Source organism: Dipodomys spectabilis, unplaced genomic scaffold (assembly GCF_019054845.1).
Source record: "Dipodomys spectabilis isolate Male_0828 unplaced genomic scaffold, ASM1905484v1 ptg000187l, whole genome shotgun sequence".
NCBI lineage: Eukaryota > Metazoa > Chordata > Mammalia > Rodentia > Heteromyidae > Dipodomys > Dipodomys spectabilis.
The window spans coordinates 6,785,878-6,806,472 of NW_024870864.1; the positions used below are offsets into that span (position 1 = coordinate 6,785,878).

At 37.3% G+C, this 20,595-nt stretch overlaps 1 protein-coding gene across 50 annotated transcripts in view; it reads left to right on the plus strand.

Annotated features, from left to right (window-relative positions):
• Map4k4 (mitogen-activated protein kinase kinase kinase kinase 4) overlaps positions 1–20,595 on the plus strand; it is a 175,865-nt gene that overhangs the window by 92,201 nt on the left and 63,069 nt on the right. For all 50 annotated transcript variants that reach the window (XM_042695566.1, XM_042695565.1, XM_042695564.1 and 47 more), the window contains exon 4: positions 19,359–19,484. In XM_042695566.1, coding sequence (XP_042551500.1) covers positions 19,359–19,484 — 126 coding nt within the window. The remainder of the gene's footprint in view (positions 1–19,358; positions 19,485–20,595) is intronic.

Here is a 20,595-nt window from a genome sequence, read left to right on the forward strand (position 1 = left end):
GTTTATACAGAAGCCCCTAACACACCTTCCTGTTTTCATGCCTGTTTACCAGTCACTCTCCTATACAGCAGTCTGGTAACTCTTCTGAAATGAAGTCAGATCAGAACCTTTTACTGGCACCTTAATTAGTTCTGAGCATTATATGTAGTTCCTACAGTAGTTGGACGTGCCCTGACTGATTGCCCATCCTTTCCATTTTACTTCCCTTTCAGACTCACCCTAATTACACAGGCCTGTTCATTTTTCTTCCTGCCTACTATCCTGTACCCACCTGAAGATCTGCCACTTGCTGCTTATTATCTGGGCCTGAGATGCCATTTCCTTTTGACTTCATGGCTTGTTCTTTCACTTTCCTGCCTAGATACAGTGAATAGCATCCTTTTATTCCAAGTCCCCTTCCTTGTTCTGTTTTCCCTGTATCCATGTAACAAGATAATTGGGTCATTTATTATGCTTATATCATTTACCTGTTTCTAGCACTATTCCACCAATTCTTCATTTTCCAAGAATAGTAAGTTTTATGATAATAGTTATCTTTGTTTTCTTCAGTGCTGAATCTGCCAAGTACTATCAAAGTGCCTAACATGTAGTAGATGCTAATAAACATTTGTTAATGATTCAGAGTTGGTCCTGGAAGGCATATTAGAAATCTACTAGAAACTGACTCCTCTGTACACCTTTATAATAATAGTAATAATGATAAAACCCTACTAGAGTGTTCTCTTTCTCCTTACATGTAAAGAACCCAAAGCTAAAAGAAGTTACCTGTGGTTGCTGTTTGTGTAAGAAACTACTGTAAAATTACAAACTTTTTGATAGTCTTTTAATTGTAGCCTTTTATATGTGGTGAATCAGTACAGTTGGGAAAAGGTGTTTTCAAATATCCTGTGGGTATTGAAGCACTTCTACTTTTAAAAGTGCAAAAGCTTCTTAAAATGACATTTTTGTACCCTTGTACATTTTTCCCACCAGTTAAGTCCAATAATAACTTTCTAGTTTAAATTACCTTCAAAGGACCTGAATATAAATTCACAACCTAAATTAAGCTGCCCATGTAATAAATGAGGATTTCCTCGAATTGCCTGTTTTATTAAGCTGGCAATGTCTTGTGAAAGTCTATGATAAAGATATACAATCTTAATGAAAATGCTTTTAGAATAAAGGCTTTGTTTAGAGAAACTGAACCCCTCTCCTTGTCAGCATTATACATTGAGACAAAGAAAGTAAAAAAGTTTGGTGAGAAGTTATTACCTTCTAATTTTTCTGACAGTTTTACTACTGTAGCAAAGTGTTGACTTCAGTGGCAACATTTCGAAGTCAGCTCATTGACTCGCAAAACTTTAGCACCCACATCTGCAGTGTTATAGGCACACTGTTATTCTGTAAAAGGCCTTCAAACATTGAAAGAATGTGCTCAGAGGTAAAACTCCTTATTAGAAAGCCTGCAGTTGTGCACTCTGCCTGTTGGACCAGGTCAGACTCACAAAGATTACTGTGTCTGCAGTGTGTTTCTTAACAGTTCTTATGCATTTTTCCAAGAGATGTTTAAGAAGGATTAGCATAGTACCACTGAAGTTTGTTTTCTTTTTCTTTTTTTGAAAGTTTAAATTTTTAAAATTTATGTAAAGGTGATATACAGAGGGGTTACAGGTACATAAGTCAGGTAATGAGGAAATTTCTTTTTCTTTTTGTCGTGGGGTTTTAACTCTGGGCCTGGATGCTGTCCTTATGCTTTTCAGCTCAAGGCAAGCGTTCTACCACTTGAGCCACAGCTCCAATTCCAGTTTTCTGGTGGTTTATTGGAGATAAGAGTCTCATGTACTTTCCTGCCCTGGCTGGCTTTGTACTGTGATTCTCAGATCTCAGCCTCCTGAGTAGCTAGGATTACAGGTGTGAGCCACCGGTGCCCCGTGAGGACATTTCTTTTTGAACTCTTTCCCTTACTTTCTCCCGGTTTTTCCCTCCTGACCCTCCCTATACGTTGTATACGTTGTATAGTTCATTTTCAACCATAGTGTCTAGTGAGTGTCACGGCTGCATTAGTTCACCCTTTGTCTCTCCATTTCTGTGCTACTTCTTGCACTCCCCCAAACAGACTTACATACAAGACAAAAGGTACAGAAAAGAAAAACTGTGACAAGAGAGGAAAGAACCCAAAATAACAACAAAACACCCTCCTTTATGTAGATAATTAATATCTCTATATTAGAATGATGTGAATTTATATATTATGCATATAAAAATGAAATTATACCTATAGTTAATATGTAGTTAATAGTAAAAAGGTAACGTTATTAGTTTTAATGGGGAACATCTTTTTTTGATTGACAGTTGTTATAATAATATCTGAAAAGAGTCAAAGTTCCATTTAAAAGCACAGAGGTCTTCAGTATTTCTTTTTATATCCCTAAGATTCGATGACTTTCCTTCCAAGAAATTAAGGGTGTTACTCTTCTGTGTGATATCTTAGTGAGATATCTCAGCTCTGACTAGTAAGTCTCAAATTAGTCCTTTATTTTATTTTATTTTTATTATCTTTAAGTAGTTGTACAAAGAAGTTCCCATTCTACAAAACAGTATATGAGTACAAAGTGTCTGACAACATTGTCATCCATCTTTCTTAACCCATCCCTTCTCTCACTTTTTTTTCTTTAATTGCTTACATAAACTTAGGTGATTATATAAACTTAGGTGATTACATAAATTTCACATATTTCACAGTATTGTGGAATAGTGATACTTAGTTAGAGTCACAAACACATTTTAATTTTCACAAGGCAAATTGTCATTATCGTAGTCTATACAGTTTGTGAAGTCTATGAGCTTTGGCATTACAAGTTATTTTTTCCACATCAAGTGATGTTTACATTTCTTTCCTTTTGCTTAGTGTGGGCTATTCCCATTTATTCTGTTCCTCCTCCTGGCTTCCCTCTGTTGCGTGCATATATCTACCATATATATGGTCCAGAATGTGGAGTCACTTAGCAGTTGATATGACAAAATGAGTCCTGTTTGCCATATCTTCTTGTATTTTGGCATTAGCATCCACATATCAGGGAGACCATGTGCTGTTTGTCTCTTTTTTTTTGGCTTACTTTGTTCAAAATAATCTGCTCTAGTTCCATCCATTTCCCTGCAAATGTCATTATTTTGTCCTTTCTAATGGCTGCATAATATTCTATTGTATATAGGTACCACAGTTTTTGGATCCACTCATCAGTAGTGGGGCATCTGGGTTGTTTCCAAATCTTGGCTATTGTGAACAGTGCTGCAATAAATATGGAAGTGCATGTGTCTTTGTATACTGGTTCCTGTTGCTCAGGGTAGCTGTCTAGGTATGGCTGGGTCGTAGGGGAGGTCTATAATTAGCTTTCTGAGGTATCTCCGGACTGTTTTCCAAAGTGGTTGTATTAGTATACATTGCCACCAGCAATGCAGTGTAGGGTTCCTCTTTCTCCAGATCCCCTCCAGCATTTGTCATTGGCTGACTTTAGGATGTGGACCATTCTGACTGGGGTAAGGTGGTATCTCAGTGTTGTTTTTATTTGCATTTACTTTACAGCCAGGGATGATGAACATTTCCTCATGCGTTTCTTTGCCATTTTTTGTTTTGTTTTTTATTGTGAAAATACTGTACAGAGGGGTTACAATTACATGGGCAAAATAATGAGTACAATTCTTATCAACCATTGTTGCCTCCTTTGTTATCCCTTCTCATTCCCTCCCCCCCCCCCCCCCACAAAGTTGTAAAGTTCGTTTTTCGACATAACAACTTGTACATCTCATTGTTGCAATGTATCTCTATTTAAACGATTTGTTTTTCCCTTCCCCTCCACAAATTATACCAACATCAAATCCAGTGAAAGCAGGGGTTATACCGTGGGGGAGGGAAATACAAAGCAACAAAGAAATCATCTTATAAATATGTTAGTCTCTCTTTAGTTCCCTTTCCCATTTCATGATTGGTTTGTTAGATTTGTGAGGGGTTAGTTTCTTGAGTTCCCTGTATATAATGGATATTAGACCCTTGTCTGATATTTTTCTGGTAAATATTTTTTCCCAGTTAGTTGGCTGTCTTCCTGGTTTGGTTGCTATTTCTTTGTCTATGCAGAAACTTTATTTTAAGGTAGTCCCATTTGTCCAGTCTCTTTACAATTTGTTGTGACCCTGGGACTCTGTTCAGGAAGTTCCTGCCTGTGCCTATAAGTTCAAGTGTCTCTCCTACTCTGTCCTGCAGTAGTTTCAGAGTATATTGGGTTTGAAGTTAAGGTCTTTAATCCATTTTGAGTTGATGTTGGTGCATGGTGATAGGCGAGGGTCCACTTTCCTTTTTCTGCATGTGGCTACCCAGTTTTCCCAGCACCAATAGTTGAAGAGGTTATGATTCTTCCACTGTATGTCTTTGGCTCTTTTGTCAAATATCAACAGTCAAATTAACCTTTTATTTACTCTGCACTTGAGTAAGTAAATGTGAGACAAAATTATAGTTTTAAACTCCTTTCTCCCATTCTGAGTCTGATTTTCGAACTGATAAAATGCATTTATTCTTCAAACAGAAGTTACAATAGCACTTTTGTGTGTCAGTTTTCAGCTCAGCATGAAAAACATAGTATTTCATAGAAATTCAGCTATTCAGAGATAGTATTCAGCTATTGTATATACACAAATGTGTAAGCATCCATACACAAAAGAGGGAGGAAAAGTAGATTAAGGAAGATAACCTTAAATCAATGGGCTTCTTCTAGACCCAAGTGACTTGTAACAGTTGTGGAATGCATGTATAGTAGATTGGTCAAAAGTTGTGTATAATGATTATCAATAGCCAAACAATGTGCCACTCATCTCTGTAGTGTTCTAAAGAAGAAATCCACATCTTTACTTTGCTTTACATAGTTGTTACACAGTTTGTTGGCAGTTTAAATGGGGTAGATGGGGCTCTAAGGAGGTTGAAGCACCGTATTTAAGACAGGATAACACCAACTCAAGTCTATGCATACTGCCACTAGACTCATTTATATTGATCCTAGCAGGAAAAGAGGATTTTTATTTTATATTTCTTACAGATGTTTTGATTTATTGATAGCTTAGTTTATCTAGGCTTGAGTATGAATACAGTTTTGCTGCCCCATGGGTTTTCTTCATTGCTTCATTCTGTGTACTTTGTGATCTCTTGTTTGGATTATTTTGATTCTAACTCTTCCCTGGGAAGAGTTTTTCCTTTTACCTGTTAAGATCTGCCTGAGCAGTTCTATACCTTGAGTGGTTCTTTCCTCATCCTTTGTGGAAACTAGTTGATCCTGTCTCTTGTTTCCCCATCCCTGTGTTTTGAAGTTATTTATTGTCAGTATTGATCCAACTGTTTTCTTCTGCAAGTGTGCAAGTGTCCATTTCCCTGTGCCTGCTCTCTCACTCTAGTTCACAATGTCTGTTGTGAATTGGGCCCTCAGTATGTACATATGAATTGCATTTGCTTACATCCATGAATGGGTGAATATAGACATGCTTTAAAAGGCTGTCAAGGACGGTGACAGAGCTACTTCTTAGCCTTCACCTTTTGAGTAATAGCATATGGTAAATTTGACAGTTTATTGCCAGTTGGAGGCCAACGAGCTTGGCAGGTTCTCCTAAGATACTATCCTTTATGTTGATAAATTTGAGTTAGTAATAACATTTCAGGGTCTTTATGGGAACACTTAAGTTTGTAAGTACTTGATTTAAATTTTAGTCTTTATAAGTCAGTGTATACTTTTAGAGGAAGAGATGTCATTTGAGAGACTTACTGTGTGCGCGCGCACGCGCGCACGTGTGTGTGTGTGTGTGTGTGTGTGTGTGTGTGTGTGTGTGTGTGTGTGTGTGTGTGTGTGTGTGTGTGTGTGTGTGTGTGTGTGTGTGTGTGGTGATAAGCTTGTCCTTAGAGAAATTCATCTTACTCCTTTCAGTCACTTTGAAGACTGGCATGTGGTAGTTGGTGGTCCTTGTTCTTTCTGACAACTGTGTTCTTTTCCTTGTCCTCTGAGAGTTCTAGTTTTAAAGCAATTGTTCTGACTTCACCAGCATCAGGAGACTCCAGACAAATGTATTTTGCTTCATGGTCATTCAGAGTGCCAGAAGATGAGGCTTTGGGAGAGGGAGGGCTGTGTTGTTCATCAGGGAGTAGTGGCACAATTTTAGTGCTGGCAGACAGAGAGCAGCTGCAGTATGCTGAGGCCCTTCTCTCAGATCTTCCTCCCAGAAACTCCCACCGCCTCCAGTCTACCTCCTGACAGTATGTCTGACTCCATTAGAGGGAGGGAAAATAGGCTAAGTATCATAATCTCAAATTAATGAGCTATTTCTAGACAAAAATGAATTCTCACAGTTTTGTGAAACGCGTAGACTGTCTCCAAAAGTTCTGTTTAATGATTAATAATCAAACAATGTGCTAAGCACTTAACTTTCTAATGACCTAAAGAAATCTGCATTCTTCTTTTGCGTTAAATAGTGGGGATGCTGCAGCTTGCTGTGTGGGGCTTTAAGAGGGTATAAGAATGTTAAGTGTCAAGTTTAAAGTTTATGGAAGTTTTACTTTGTCTGTTGGTTTGTATTTTTGACTACACTAAAACGTTAGATGTTATTTTGTAGAAAGGCTTATTTTCCTATATGCGACGAAGTTTATATTTTAGACTATAATGCTATATATCTTTTAAAATCACATTCAAAAACAAAAGTTGTTTTCTGATAAAGTACCTATCGTACTCAGTATGAGCTGTGATATATCCCAGAATATAAGGAGGCTGCATGAGTGCTCAGAGTGGTGGTACATTTCTTAATGCAATGTGGTTGAGGACTAGGAATCTAAGCAATGGATTCTCTTAGTCCTAATTGATCACATGATCAAAATAACTGATTATTTTTCATTGCCAGTTTTTGGTGTCTGGATTTTTTATTTTTGCAGTTTGTTATTATGTCCTTTTATTAATAGAGATAACAATTTACAGAGCTAGAACTTGCCCTAACTAGCAGCCAGGAAAAAATAGGTTAGCTGTTTTTGACCACTTTGGTGTTTGGCAGCCTGGCTAAGTGCCTGCTGTTGTATTAATTGCTTTCTCTCCACTGCTGTTAACAGAAAAGTGATGTCAGGAACTTACTTGTCTTAAGTTTACTAAGGCTGGCTCCTACAAGCTTCTTTAGGAGTAGTTGTGTTTAATATTATATTGATTGTTCAGAATATAAAGCTAGACTATTACAGTACATTTTCCAATAATAATAATGTGTTGTATACCATGTGGTAGACAATGTAAACATCTTTTCATGTTACCTAGTTTTACTATTCACTCACCTTGGATTGTATCTCCCTTGCTAAAAATAGGTAAGGGGTATTGTCTTCATCTTGTATACAACAAAACATCAGCATCCTGGTGTATACAGTGAAACACAATGTGGTAGATACTGTCAAGAACATGAGACTTTTTTAAAATAGGAGAATGAGTGTTATAAAATGCAGTTTTTTGTCTGAACTCTAGACCACATGATTCTTAAGCTTCTAAACTTTTGTTTCTTTAAATTTTATTTTACTGTAAAGGTGCTATATAGAGAGGTTACAGTTACATGAGTAAGGCAATGAATACATTACTTGTTAATCATTGTTACCCCTTCCCTTGTCCCACTATCCCTTTCCTCTCCCACCTCCCATACTCCTTCCCACCTCCCACCCCCCACCCCCAGCCTGAAGTTGTAAAGTTCATTTCTAATATACTGTCCTGTGGGTATCACTGTTGCAATGGGTCATCCTGTGTCCTTGTTTTAGCACTATTCCCCTTCCCTTCCCCAGATTAGACAAATGTATATACAAGATTCAGGGTATCAAAATCAAGTACAGTGACAATAGGGGATATACCATAGGGGGAAGAACATACAAAGGAAACCAAAAAGAAAAACATAGTACATTTAAAACAATAACAACAGAGACAGAGTTCTTGTGTCCCTATCTTGGGGTTCATTTCACTTACATCATCTTTTTTTTTTTCTTTTTTCTTTTTGGTCATGGGACTTGAACTCTGGGCCTGGGCGCTGTCCCTGAGCTCTTCAGCTCAAGGCTAGCACTTGAGCCACAGCACCACTTGCGGTTTTCTGGTGGTTAATTGGAAATAAGAGTCTCATGGATTTTCCTTCCTGGGCTGACTTTGAACCCTGATCCTCAGATCTCAGCTTTCTGAGTAGCTAGGATTACAGGCATGAGCCACCGGCACCCAGCCAGCATCATCTTATATAGACGTATATACATAGCTTTTGAGCTTTTCAGCTCATCTGATAATATTATCCTATATGTATACCTATTATTTCAAATAAGGGAAATCATGGGGCCTAAATTTCTTTAGGACTGGGTTACTTCACTTAATATGATTTTTTCCAAGTCTTTCCATTTCCTGAGAAATGGGGCAGTGTCGTTCTTTTTGATGGAAGTGCATACACACACACACACACACACACACACACACACACACACACACACACATTTTGTTGAGCCACTCATCTACTGAGGGCCATATCTTAGTTATGGTGAATAATGCTGTGATAAACATAGTTGTGCTGGTAGTTTAGTATGGCCTTGTTTGTTTTAATTTGGGTAAATGCTTAAAAGTGGGATTGCTGGGTCATAGGGGAGCTCTATGTGTAGTCTTTTGAGGAACCTCCATACTGCTTTCCAGAGTAGTTGAACACGTTTACACCCCAAAGCTTCTATACTTTTTACAAATTGCCATTCTAGGTTCTTCTGAGACTTGTTATTGGCCTGGTAAGGGTACAGGCCTTGAAATGAGGGGAAAGAAGGTCTACACTTAAGAAATTTCTGTGCACCCAGCCAGACCTCCCTAAGGAGGATCACACAGTGAGCTAGACCAGAATGTATGATTTGGTCTAGAGTGAAGCTTCCGCTTGGGATTTGTTAGATCAATTTGTATGACCAGTTGTAGTTCACATGGTGGCTCTATAGAATCAGATCCTTCAGGAGCTGGATAAGTTTATATTTGTTCACTTTTGATTCTATGTTCTTCTGATTGTCTCTCTTCAGACCATTTGATATGCTTTTAAAAAGTGGAAATTGAGAGTGAGAGACTTTTTACGTTTTTTAGTTGGGGTTGAAAAACAGGGACCTGAAGTTTAATTATTGAAGGCATTATAATTATGGGTGTCATCCAGTAGTTTTTTTTTATTAACCTGTAGTGCATACATATACCTTCCACAGAAATTGTGAGTGAATACAATGTGATACTGCTAGATGTAGGTTCACACCTAAAATTTTTGATTAGACATTTCTTAAATTAACTATGTCTTTTTAAGAATTAGAATATCTAGAATCTGTGTTTATTTATGTTTTGTGTTTATCTCAAGTCTTGAATCACTTCTATGCAAAACGTGTTTGAATTTTAGAGATAAGAAAATGGCCTTCATATGTAGTAGTTTCTTGATGGATCTTCCATAGACTTCTTGAAATACTAGTCAAAAGTGCTTTTAATTATATCTGAAGAAAAACTGCCTTTGTGGAACCAAGAAGAGACCCTTTCCCAGCAAGCAAATTATCCAGAGGAAGAGTGTGTTTGAAAGTAACAAAGTGACATGGGTACATATTTAAAACAAAATTTGTTTCTTTATTTCTTTGTTGACATACTGCATTGCCTACTTTTGTTATCCTTAGAGCACCAAGAGACAAGGAAGAGATAATACTGGCTTTGGTTTAAAGCTATGAAATTTGAAAGATTGTTCTCTAAGGGAAATTTTTATTAGTTTTTTTTTTTTATTCCAAGTGATCATTGTTTTATTTCCTCTTTTTTCTTTTTCTTTTAAATTTCACCTACTACTGTAGTGTATACTGAAGCATATGGAGTAACATATGGGCAGTTTGCAGTACCTTAAGAAAGTTAAGAAAGGCTGGGTGCTGGTGGCTCAACATCTGTAATCCTAGCTATTCAGGAAGATGGGATCTGAGGATTGTAATTCAAAGCCAGCCCAGGCAAGAAAGTCTGTGAGACTTATTTCCAATTAACCACTAGAAAACTGGAAGTGGTGCTGTGGCTCAAGTGGTAGTGCTCTGGCCTTGAGCTGAAGAGCTGAGGGACAGCACCCAGGCCCAGAGTTCAAGCCCCATGATCAACATCATCATCAACAACAACAACAACTAAAAAGAAAGTAAGTTAGAAATGGAAATTGAAGACAAAGGCTTTTTTAAGAATGAGGAAAAACTATGAAACATCAAAAATTCCTTGCATGGCCACTAGTATTTTTAAGGTCAGAATTAGAAAATTACTAAATTATTTAAATGTTGGTGTACCCACCTCCTCTGTGCCTCGTATGTATGGGCTGTGAAGTAGTTTTGACACTCCAGTTGTGACATACCTTTTCATGTTAATTTTTTTATTGTGAAAATACCATACAGAGGGGTTACAATTACATAGGCAAAGTAATGAGTATATTTTTTATCAAGCATTGTTGCCTCCTCCTCTGTTTCCCCTTCCTATCCCTTCCCATCCCCACCCCGCCACCAAAGTTGTAAAGTTCGTTTTTCAACATAACGACTTGTACATCTCATTGTTGCAATGGGTCCATCTGTATCCCTAGTTAAACGATTTGTTGCCCTTCCCCTCCATAAATTATACCAACATTAAATCCAGTGAAAGCAGGGGTTATACCGTGGGGGAGGGACATACAAAGCAACAAAGAAATCATCTTATAAATACGTTTTCACGTTAATTTTGAAGTTTTTCCCTACAGGTTTCTTTTTAAAATCATAATTATATTCTTTAGTGGCTGGGAAGTGGGAACAAATGACTTATATAATGTATGATGTTTTTACTTTGTCACCCTTGTTGAAGAATTGAAATGTCTATAAGTCCAAGTTGTTGCTTTCTAAATTCACATAAACCATGTAAAACAACTTCTTTCATGAGCAAGTGCCCTCTAAAAGCAAACTACTACCAACAAATGTATAGGCTGTAGGCAGTTTATTTTTTTTTCCTGTTATCTTTTGCCTTAGTTTTGATTGCCTGAGTATATGTCATGGATTCTTTGTCTTTTTCATCTGCATTCCAGATGTTGTGAATTTTACCTAATTAGATACATTTTGTATTTTCATATTTTTTGAGATGCAATTACTTATGAATAGGAATCCTTTAAGTTAAAAAAAAATAGATCCTTTAAAATTTTGAGGGGGACCAGATCATCATCGAGACTAGGTCATCCTTAGTGCCCTAACCAAGGTACTTGTGAATTATGAGTTTTTTTCTAGTCTGATCCATGGCACCATTCTTTATCTGGTAAACATAGATTACTGCTTATGGCAGGGGTTTGCTTATTTCTCTTACCTCATGTATTTTCAATGTTGATAGTGCTCTCCAGAATTGTTAAAGGAGTCTAGATTCCTGTGCCTTACTTGTTCCTTCTCTGTAACTCTACTCAGTACCTGTAGTCACAGTGATCGCCTCAGGTACCCAGCTGTACCTCCTTAACTCAGGCTTCTCTGGGCTTCATTTAGTTTTCTTCTCCATTGACTGTACCCTGGAATCTCTCAAAAGGCCGTAATCTTGGGAAGTCTTTCATCCATTACTGTGTATTTATATATGTGTATGTGATGTGTATGTGTAAATGTATGTGCATATGTATAGATGTTTTATCTAATTTTAGTTGTTTCAGCAGACTGATCATTGATGCTTTATCTTGGCTAGGTGCAGGGGTTCCCTTAATTCTTTTCTATTGAATATACTTTTCAGACTGTGGCCTTCTTTAGCTCATCATATCAAGTCTATAAACAGGAGCTCTGGTGCATGAAAGGGCACAGGACAAAGCCAGTGTAAAATGCAGAGACAAGTGTTCTTCTTAGGCTTCCTTAGAACTGTGCTCCCTGTAGCTGTTCCTACTTCCACCTGTTTTTAGGCCTTTATACAATACTGCTTAGTCTACATAGTATACTTTTTATACTTGTACTATGCGAAACTTGATGGAATTTGTCACTGCTTAGACCAGCGTCTAAATAAACAGAGGCAGTATGCTCCCTAAGATACCTCTCTCTGGCAGATCAGGAAAGTGAAGACAAAAGTTGGTAAGTGCTCATTTACCATCTCCTTCTACTCCAGGAGTGACTTAAGCTTGGACAGAGCTGGTCTTGAGAAATCATAGATCTGGTTTGGCCCATCCCAACAAATAGGAAGAAATGACCTTGAGGATTTGTGGAGCCACTGGTCCAGTAGAAAGCAGTTTAACCAGCAAGAATGTACTTCTTTTGGCTCCTGTGCATTTCTCTTTGCACCAATTGCTGGTGAAATAGCCACATCAGATTGGCAGTGACCCTGAAGCAGCAGATATGGGAGAGGACCCTCGTTAGTCCCAGACAGAGGGAACTCACATAAAGATATAAAGAAAATTCTCCTAGGACTAACTTTTCTGTTCTAAGCTTTTATTTATTAATTTTTCCAAGTTAGTAAAATGATGCATGCCAATTGTAGAAAATTAGAAAGTTAAAGAAGAAAATATCTGTAATCTAGAAATAATATACAGTGGCATTTTTCCACTCATTAAAACATGAATGATTATCTAGAAATATGTACCATTGTGGATGGTGAAATGTTGCTGCAAGACTATACTGTTTTGCTGTCTACTGGATGTTTTACATAATGGATTCCTTTTTAATCTCATAATAAAAAGTTTATTAGAGAGAATTTTATTTGGCAGTAATATGGACTGTTTCAGGTGATACTGTTGAAGACAGTTGTATCTAGTATTTTACCTTATTGATTGGGGTTTGCTTGACTTGATATCAAACATAGGTGTTGAGGGCTTAAATCTTTGGGAAGATCGAATTGTGTCTTTCATAGCCTAGAGAAAATAGTGATTTTACCTATTTGACTTCACTTAAGATTACCATGTTCATTATTTTAATTATTTGCTTTGGGGGGTGGGGAGGGTGGCTGTGGTTTTTGAACTCAGGGCCTGGCTGCTGTCCTAGAGCTCTTTTACTCAAGGCTAGTGCTCTACCACTTTGAGCCACAGACCTACTTCCAGTTTTTGAGTAGTTTATTGCAGATAAGAGTCTTCCAGGGACTTTTCTGATTGGGCTAGGTTCTAACTGTGATCCTCAGATCTCAGCCTCCTGGCAGCTAGTTTATACTACATGAGCCACTGGTGCCTGGCTTATTATTTGCTTTTTTGATAGGGTTATCACAGATGCATTTTGCCTTCCTTGTGGTTTCTTGGTTTTCTCATGAAAGCACCAGCCTCCTAAGCTTATTGATGAATGAGAGGTATTATAGAAAACATAATTAATTTTACTTTTTTTCATCATTTGCTCACTGTCCTCCCAATTCTTCTAAGGAATGGTATGAAATTTTCCTTTTTAAATAACATTTATTTCTAGGTTCAATCTGGGTGATGCAGTCCCACTAAAACGTTCAGTAAGAGCAAAGTTTTGCAGAAGACAGACATGCAGATGTCATTGTGTTTTGAAAAGTTCTGTATATGCCTCCAAGAAGATGGGAAGATCAGGGCTTAAGGGCTACTATACTTACCAGAAAAAGTTCATGATTCAGTAGCAGAAATAGAGCAAGCATACTTTTTTAGACTGAAATATGTTCAAAACAGTACTATTATTACTTGAGCAAGATGTCAAGCATGTATGATTTCCATTTTGGTTAAGTCTCCTGTTGGGTTTTCCTTTTCTTTTTCTCTTTTTCTTTTTCTTTTTTTGGTCGATCGTAGGGCTTGAACTTGGGGCTTGAGCACTATCCCTCAGCTCTTCAGCTCAAGGTGAGTGCTCTACCGCTTGAGCCACAGTGCCACTTCTGGTTTTCTAGTGGTTGTAAGTAAGAGTCTCACAGCTTTTCCTGCCCGGGTTGGCTTTGAACTGTGATCCTCATATCTCAGCCTCCTGAGTAGCTAAGATTACAGGTGTGAGCCACCGGCGCCCGGCTTCCTGTTGGATTTTCATTTTGAGACTGAATGATCTTGTGGCCATCAGTTAATTTTAAAGAACTTGTTTTTCTCCAGGGCCTTATACATACTAGGTAAGCACTCAAACACTTGAGGGATTTCCCTGGCCCTTTCATATGTTGTTTTTGAGATATGGTCTCATTGTTTTTGCTCAGGCTAGTCTTCTTAAAATTATTTTTTAATACTATATATATTTTTATTGTAAAGATACTATACAGAGGGGTTAAAGTTACATGAGTAAGGTAGTGAGTACATATCCTATCTCAGGCTAGTCTTGAACCCACAATCATCTTGCCTCCAACTCTGTCCCTCCTCACCATAGCTGGGATAGCCAGGGAGTGCCATTATATCCAGCTTATTCCTTCCTGACCAGATCCTGCTTCAGTTTTGCCATAGAATGTATCCTCTTTTACAGTCTATCTAGTTCACTTCATTTAGGTTTAGTAGAACAGTGAACATAAGTTATATAACATTTTATGTTTGAATAAAAACGGAGTTTGATTAGCTTTTGCTGCTTTCAACTTGTATACTCTCAGAGATAATTGATTTCTAAAGCAAAATAGTATTTTGTCTTTTTCTTTCCTACCAGTTTGCAGTCCTACAAAGAAAGATTTAATGTAGTTAATTAAAAGACCTTTTCCATTGATTTTAAGGGATGGATATTTTCATACTAAGATGTATTTAATTGTACATTTTGATATAAAAACCATCATATATTAGTATATCTCATTTTGCATGCTCTCCCTCCAATTTACAGAGTGGACAATCAGTTGCCCTTCTTTGTTCAAAGCTTCCAGGTGGACCCTCTTGGATCCTTGTTAGCTTGGCTGGAGTTAACTTACCTTTCTTCACATAGTTATTCCATCTGTGGAATGAGAAAGAACTTAGGTAAAGAGGTTTTGTTTGTTTTGGTAGTTCTGGGATTTAGATTCAGGGCCTCATACTTGCTAGGCAGGTGCTTTGCTACTTAAACCATACTTCTAGCCCATTTTGCTTGCTTCCTCTTTGCTCCAGAACCTTCAATCCTACTGTGCTTTCTAAGTAGTTAGGATTTAGGATTACAGACATTTACCATCATGCCCCCTGGGTTCTATCTTCCTCTATCACCATTCTCCCCTTCCCTCAAAGGAATAAGGGTATACCCCTTCCTAGCCCCTGTCCTGTGAATTTTGATGGTGAAATAGAAAAGTCTTATCATAGAACTCAAGTTATTGTAAAAATGGCCCCTATTAAGGTATGCTCTCTACCCCATATTATGACAGCCAGAAGGGTATCTGAAACTAGTCAGATTTCAGTGCTAGACAAAGACCTTTTTTTTTTTTTTGTTTTGTTTTAAATGAGTTGTTTGCTTCTGCTGGTCAGAGCCCCAAAATAGTAATTGGTATCAGCTGCATTATTAAATCATTCAAGTAAAAGCTAGCAGCTGCCCCATCATTAGAGAAAATTAGGAGGGGAGCCTTTCTTTTTTTCCCCAAAAGGACTCTTCCCCCTTTTAAATTACCTTTCAGGGTTTTCTTTTCTTGTTGTAGCCAGAAAGAGTGTAAATGGTATATAGTTTGGGCTCTTGACTAAACACATGGGACATACCAATTCCTCCGTGTTGTTTTGCCAAACCAACTTTTTTGTCCTATGTAGGACTTGTTATGACATTTTAGTGCTAGCCAGGTCCAAGTCTGTTTACTATTGTATATTCTGTTAAAATGAGGTATTGTTTTGTTTTGGTGGTGGCATATCTGTATTAAATGTTAGAGAAACTTTGAAGTTGATTCATTATTTCTCTATTCTAAAGACAGCACAAAATACCATATAATAAGCAATAGTCAGTCATAATTAGGGTTTTTGTTTATAATTGGCTCAAAGCCAATGGCAAACTCTATATTTCTGGTGCTTCCTCCTCCCACCCCCAAGAGCGACCATTCACAATTAGATAGTAAATTACAATTGGTGGTACTCAATGCCTTTATTTTATAAGATGTGTAATATTCATCTATTGTAAAATCATAAAAGCAAGAGAGGTAATTTGTTCAAAGCATCTCTGTACTTTATCCTAAAACAGTAATTTTGAGAGAGTATGATTTCCTCTCTCTCTCTCTCTCTCTCTCTCTCTCTTAAATTCAATGTGCTTCAGGATTTTACATAAGACCTGATAAATGATTTGGCAAATAACGTTTATCTGATCACTGTTTCTAAGTGATATCCCAATTATATTTGGTGTGCTGTTGTCAGATTTGACTGCATTTAAGTTGTTCTTATATTTCATTTATTCTAAGTTGCAGCCCAGTTTTGAAGTTGTTACAGTGTGAGTTGCAGTTGATGATGCATGCTGGTTTTAGTTATGTCTTTTCCAGAAGCATTTTGAATTTAGCAAAAGCAATGTGCCATGATAATCTGCCATCCATATTCACAGATGTGCGTATTCAGTGCTTGGCACACCAGTGAATAGTAATGAATTTAAGCCTTTAAGAACTTCACAAGGTATGTTTGCATTTTAACTCAGTGGAATATGAAAACATCAAGTGCCTATAGAAGCTCTTGACTCTTAAAGAAGAAGATAGATCCTAGAAGACTTTGGTTGTATTGCTAAAAGGGAAAATAAACTGAAACTAATAGAAATATGTCATGAATCTCAATTATTGCTCTGGAAGCTTTGTTACAGGAAAATCTTACTTCTGTCAGCAAGTGAAATCTGTGGTCAAGTGTGGTGGGAACAGTGAGCTGCGAGTAACTTAAGCAGTATGAGGAGTAGAATAAGGTGCAGAGGTTAAGGGGTGGATAAAATAAGACTGTGTAATCTGCTATGGGAAGTGATTGTCTCACTGATCTAGCTACAAAAAATTAAAACTAAGTTTGACCCTTCTGCTTTTCTCTGTTATTCAATAGTTCTTTTTGTTTTGGTGTACTCTTTATCAAATTCCTGTTTTTTGGGGGGTGGAGGGGTTGGACAAAAGTAGAAAATAAAAGCTTTATGGATTACCTGACTGCAGTGGAATGTTTGGCTTTTTGAGACAAGGCACAGGTTTAACAGAGGGCCTTGTCCCAAGAGGAACACCATGTACGATCCATGAACTGACAGACCTCCCTTGCCAGCAAGCCCATTACCACCCCACTATACAGTTCTGTGCATATGAATGAGAGTGTGTGGAAAGAATATAAATGAAGCTTTTGATGAATTGAGTTTTCTAGTTTTGTTTGGGGCCTGCTTATTCTTGCTTTATATTAATAAAAATTGTCACCCCTTTTCTGTTTTAGCAAAAAGTTCATTGAAAAAAAAGTGTTAAGTAAAAGTATGTTTTTCTATACTAGCCAGGCTAAAAGCTGTTTTTGTTTAGCTTATATGGTTCCCTTAGTTATTTAGTACATCATTTTCCACTGCTACTTTTGGCATGGCCACTTTTTTTTTTTTTTGGGTCCGGTCATGGGGCCTGAACTCTGGGCCTGGGCGCTGTCCCTCAGCTCTTCAGCTCAAGGCTAGCGCTCTACCACTTGAGCCACAGTGCCACTTCCGGCTTTTTTCTTTTTGCTTATGTGGTGCTGAGGAATCGAACCCAGGGCCTGGAGCATGCAAGGCAAGCGCTCTACCACTGAGCCACCTTCCCAGCCCCGGCATGGCCACTTTTAAATCACAGGCTGAAGTGACATATCACCTTTGGTGTGATTTTTTTATATATAGGGCTTGGACGAGAATCGCTGTATAGATTCTACTTACCCATGTAACTCCTGCTATATTTGCAGTTATCATCATAGTATCAAGGCAACTGTGTCTGAGGCATATACTATTGTCTTTAATATTTATTTCTAATATGAATGAATTTATGTCACTAACACATTGGTAATTATACCAGGCAGGAGGGGTGCAACCTTGAGAATTTAAAATGACTATGTTCTTGTTATGCGTTTGGTTTGTTAAAACAGTAATGTACAACTGAAATTTGTATTTAATTATTTTTTTCTTTTTCATGTTGTCTCATATTTAATATCTAATCAGGCTTAGCTTTTATCTTAAAATATAATATTAATAAGCCAAACATCTTTATAAGGATTTAAGAGTGTTCTAGGTGATGCTAGGCCAGAGAAGTAGGCATCTTCAAAATTGTGTGTGTATGTGTCTAATAGTCTCTCTCTTGCTCTTAAACTGGACATGCACACTTACACTACTTATAACCCCCAACTCTTCTCTAAAGAGAGAAGAACATTAGTTGATGGTAGTTGAGTCTTCCAGTGCAGAATTAACAAGGAAGTTTTAGGGGAGCCAGTGATTTCTTTTTGGTCATATGTGCAAGCATGAGGAATTCCAAAGATGTCAGATTTATCCCCAAGATTTTACACTGTAGTTTTCTACCCAGAGTAGATTTTATCTTTTCCCACACACTCTTCTTTCTCATATTAATTCTGTTTTTCCCCATATTTTCGTGTTACCTGCAAATCTTCATTAGCTTGCCTGTTTGCAGGAAGTTTTTGCATACAAAGGGAACAGAATGCATATACAGAATGCAGTTTATTCCCCAAGTATGTGAGAGAGAAAAGCAGAAGCTGTAATCATCTCAGCCCTCATCATTCACAAGGGCAACTTACATTTTCATTTTCCATTTGTGTGTCTTCATCTTTTTCCTTCATTTTCTCACCTTGCATCTTTTCACACAAATTTTAGTCATCCTATATAAAACAAGAGGCCAGGGGGGAAAGTCAAGTCTGAAACCACCTGCTTAATGGTTTGCTTTTTTTTGGGGGGGGGGGGGGTGAGGGGTGGTGAGGGCAGTACTAGGGCTTGTACTCTGGATGGACCTACGCACTGTCTTAGCTTTTTTGCTCAAGAATGGCATTCTATCAACTTGAGTCACAGCTCTACCACTTGCTCTGTTTTAATGGTTAGTTGGTTTTTGTTTCTGGGGCCTTCTGTTCGCACCTCTTGGTCTCATGGACTTTCATTGGGCCTGCTACTAAGGTCTGCACTGCCCCCTGAAGCCATTTATTTGATCATCTACTATCACTTTGCAATTGTTTTATGGCCTTAAGTGGGGTAGATGATTTGTGTTCGCAATGTTTTCTAGGAAGAACACATCTTTTCCTGTGATCAATTGAAATACGATACCTGTTACAATTACCTTTTTTCAACAGACTGCAGTACAGAGAGATGGGTTGAATGGAGGAGCTTGCTGGAATGCTACTCACTGTTCATCCTGCAGTTTCCTACACTTTTCTCTACTTTTCACACTTTTTTCCCCACAATCTTGGTCACATTCCAGAGGGTAGACCCCTGAAGATTAAGCAACTATAAGCATTCCTTACTGGTAGAGGGACTGGATCTTCTTTTTGTTATTCTATGGGTGGGTAAAGGAAGCGGTGGTGAGAATAGAACTTTGTTCATCATTCAAAAGCAATGTATTTTATTCTTTGGTTTTTCTAAGGATGAAGAGGAAGAAATCAAACTGGAGATAAATATGCTGAAGAAATATTCTCATCATAGAAATATTGCAACATATTATGGTGCTTTCATTAAAAAGAGCCCTCCAGGACATGATGACCAACTCTGGGTATGAGGATATTTCTGAGTGTTTTATGGCTGTTCTTTTGTGATTGTTTTATAGGGACAATAAGGACTTTACAAGGGACAGGAGAGAAAAGCAAAGATACAGAAACCGGTAGATTCTAAAAGTTTTCTTGACAAAATGTATTGTTGAAAAAATATTAAATGTTTCTTCTGATGTTGAATTTATATTGCTTGGAAAAAGGCTAGCTTATTTTTTAGGAATAAAATGGCATATTTGAGAAAGTATATAAGATGACATATTCTAGAAAGGATATAGCCAGATAGCAATGAGTTTGGGAACTGAAAGCAATACAACAAAAACTTTACAGGAACTGATTAAGATGAAGCTCCACAATTTCTTTTTTAAAAAAAATCCCCTGAAAGTAAGAGACAGAGCTCAAGAATACAAAGTTTTGTCAGTCAGTTGATAGTAATGGTAGTAATTGCTTAAAAACACTAAATTCCAGGAAAATTTCTGGAGTTGTCACACCTACCCTGATCTTGTTTTAAGTGCATTTATTATTAAGATGATGACCCTGAGAGATTATCAGTGTGTACGTACATTAGTTGAAAGTATTGAACTTGTAAAATAGGAATATAGATTTATACTTTTCCTAATGATTCTAAAAGGTCAGTGTAGAAAATGTATAAAAAATTAAGACAATAAAGGGGGGAATGTTATGTTGGTTATGCAAACACATCATAGTTAAAAATTTAGAATAGCTCAGTTCAGTTCAAATTTTAGGTACTTTAAAGGTATATATAGTTGGGGTCATGTTCTTTAAACATTTGGATATTGTAAAACAATTTTTAAATCCAGTAACTTAAAAATAACACATTGCTTTTTAACTTTTTAAAATTAAACCCACATGGAGGGATGTAATATGTGAAAAGTAGAACATCTTTGGGGAAAATTAAAAAGGATATAGGAACATTTGAATCCGATTTCTGATAGTTGTCGATAATGAAGAGCAAATAGCCTATGTGCTTAGGAAAGCAAAGGAACAGTTCAATACCATTGAACTGTTGTTGTACACTGCAAAACATTAGACATTGTCGAACTATGAGTATACAGTGAAAACTGAGCTGCAAAACAAGCTTTCTTTATGTGGAGA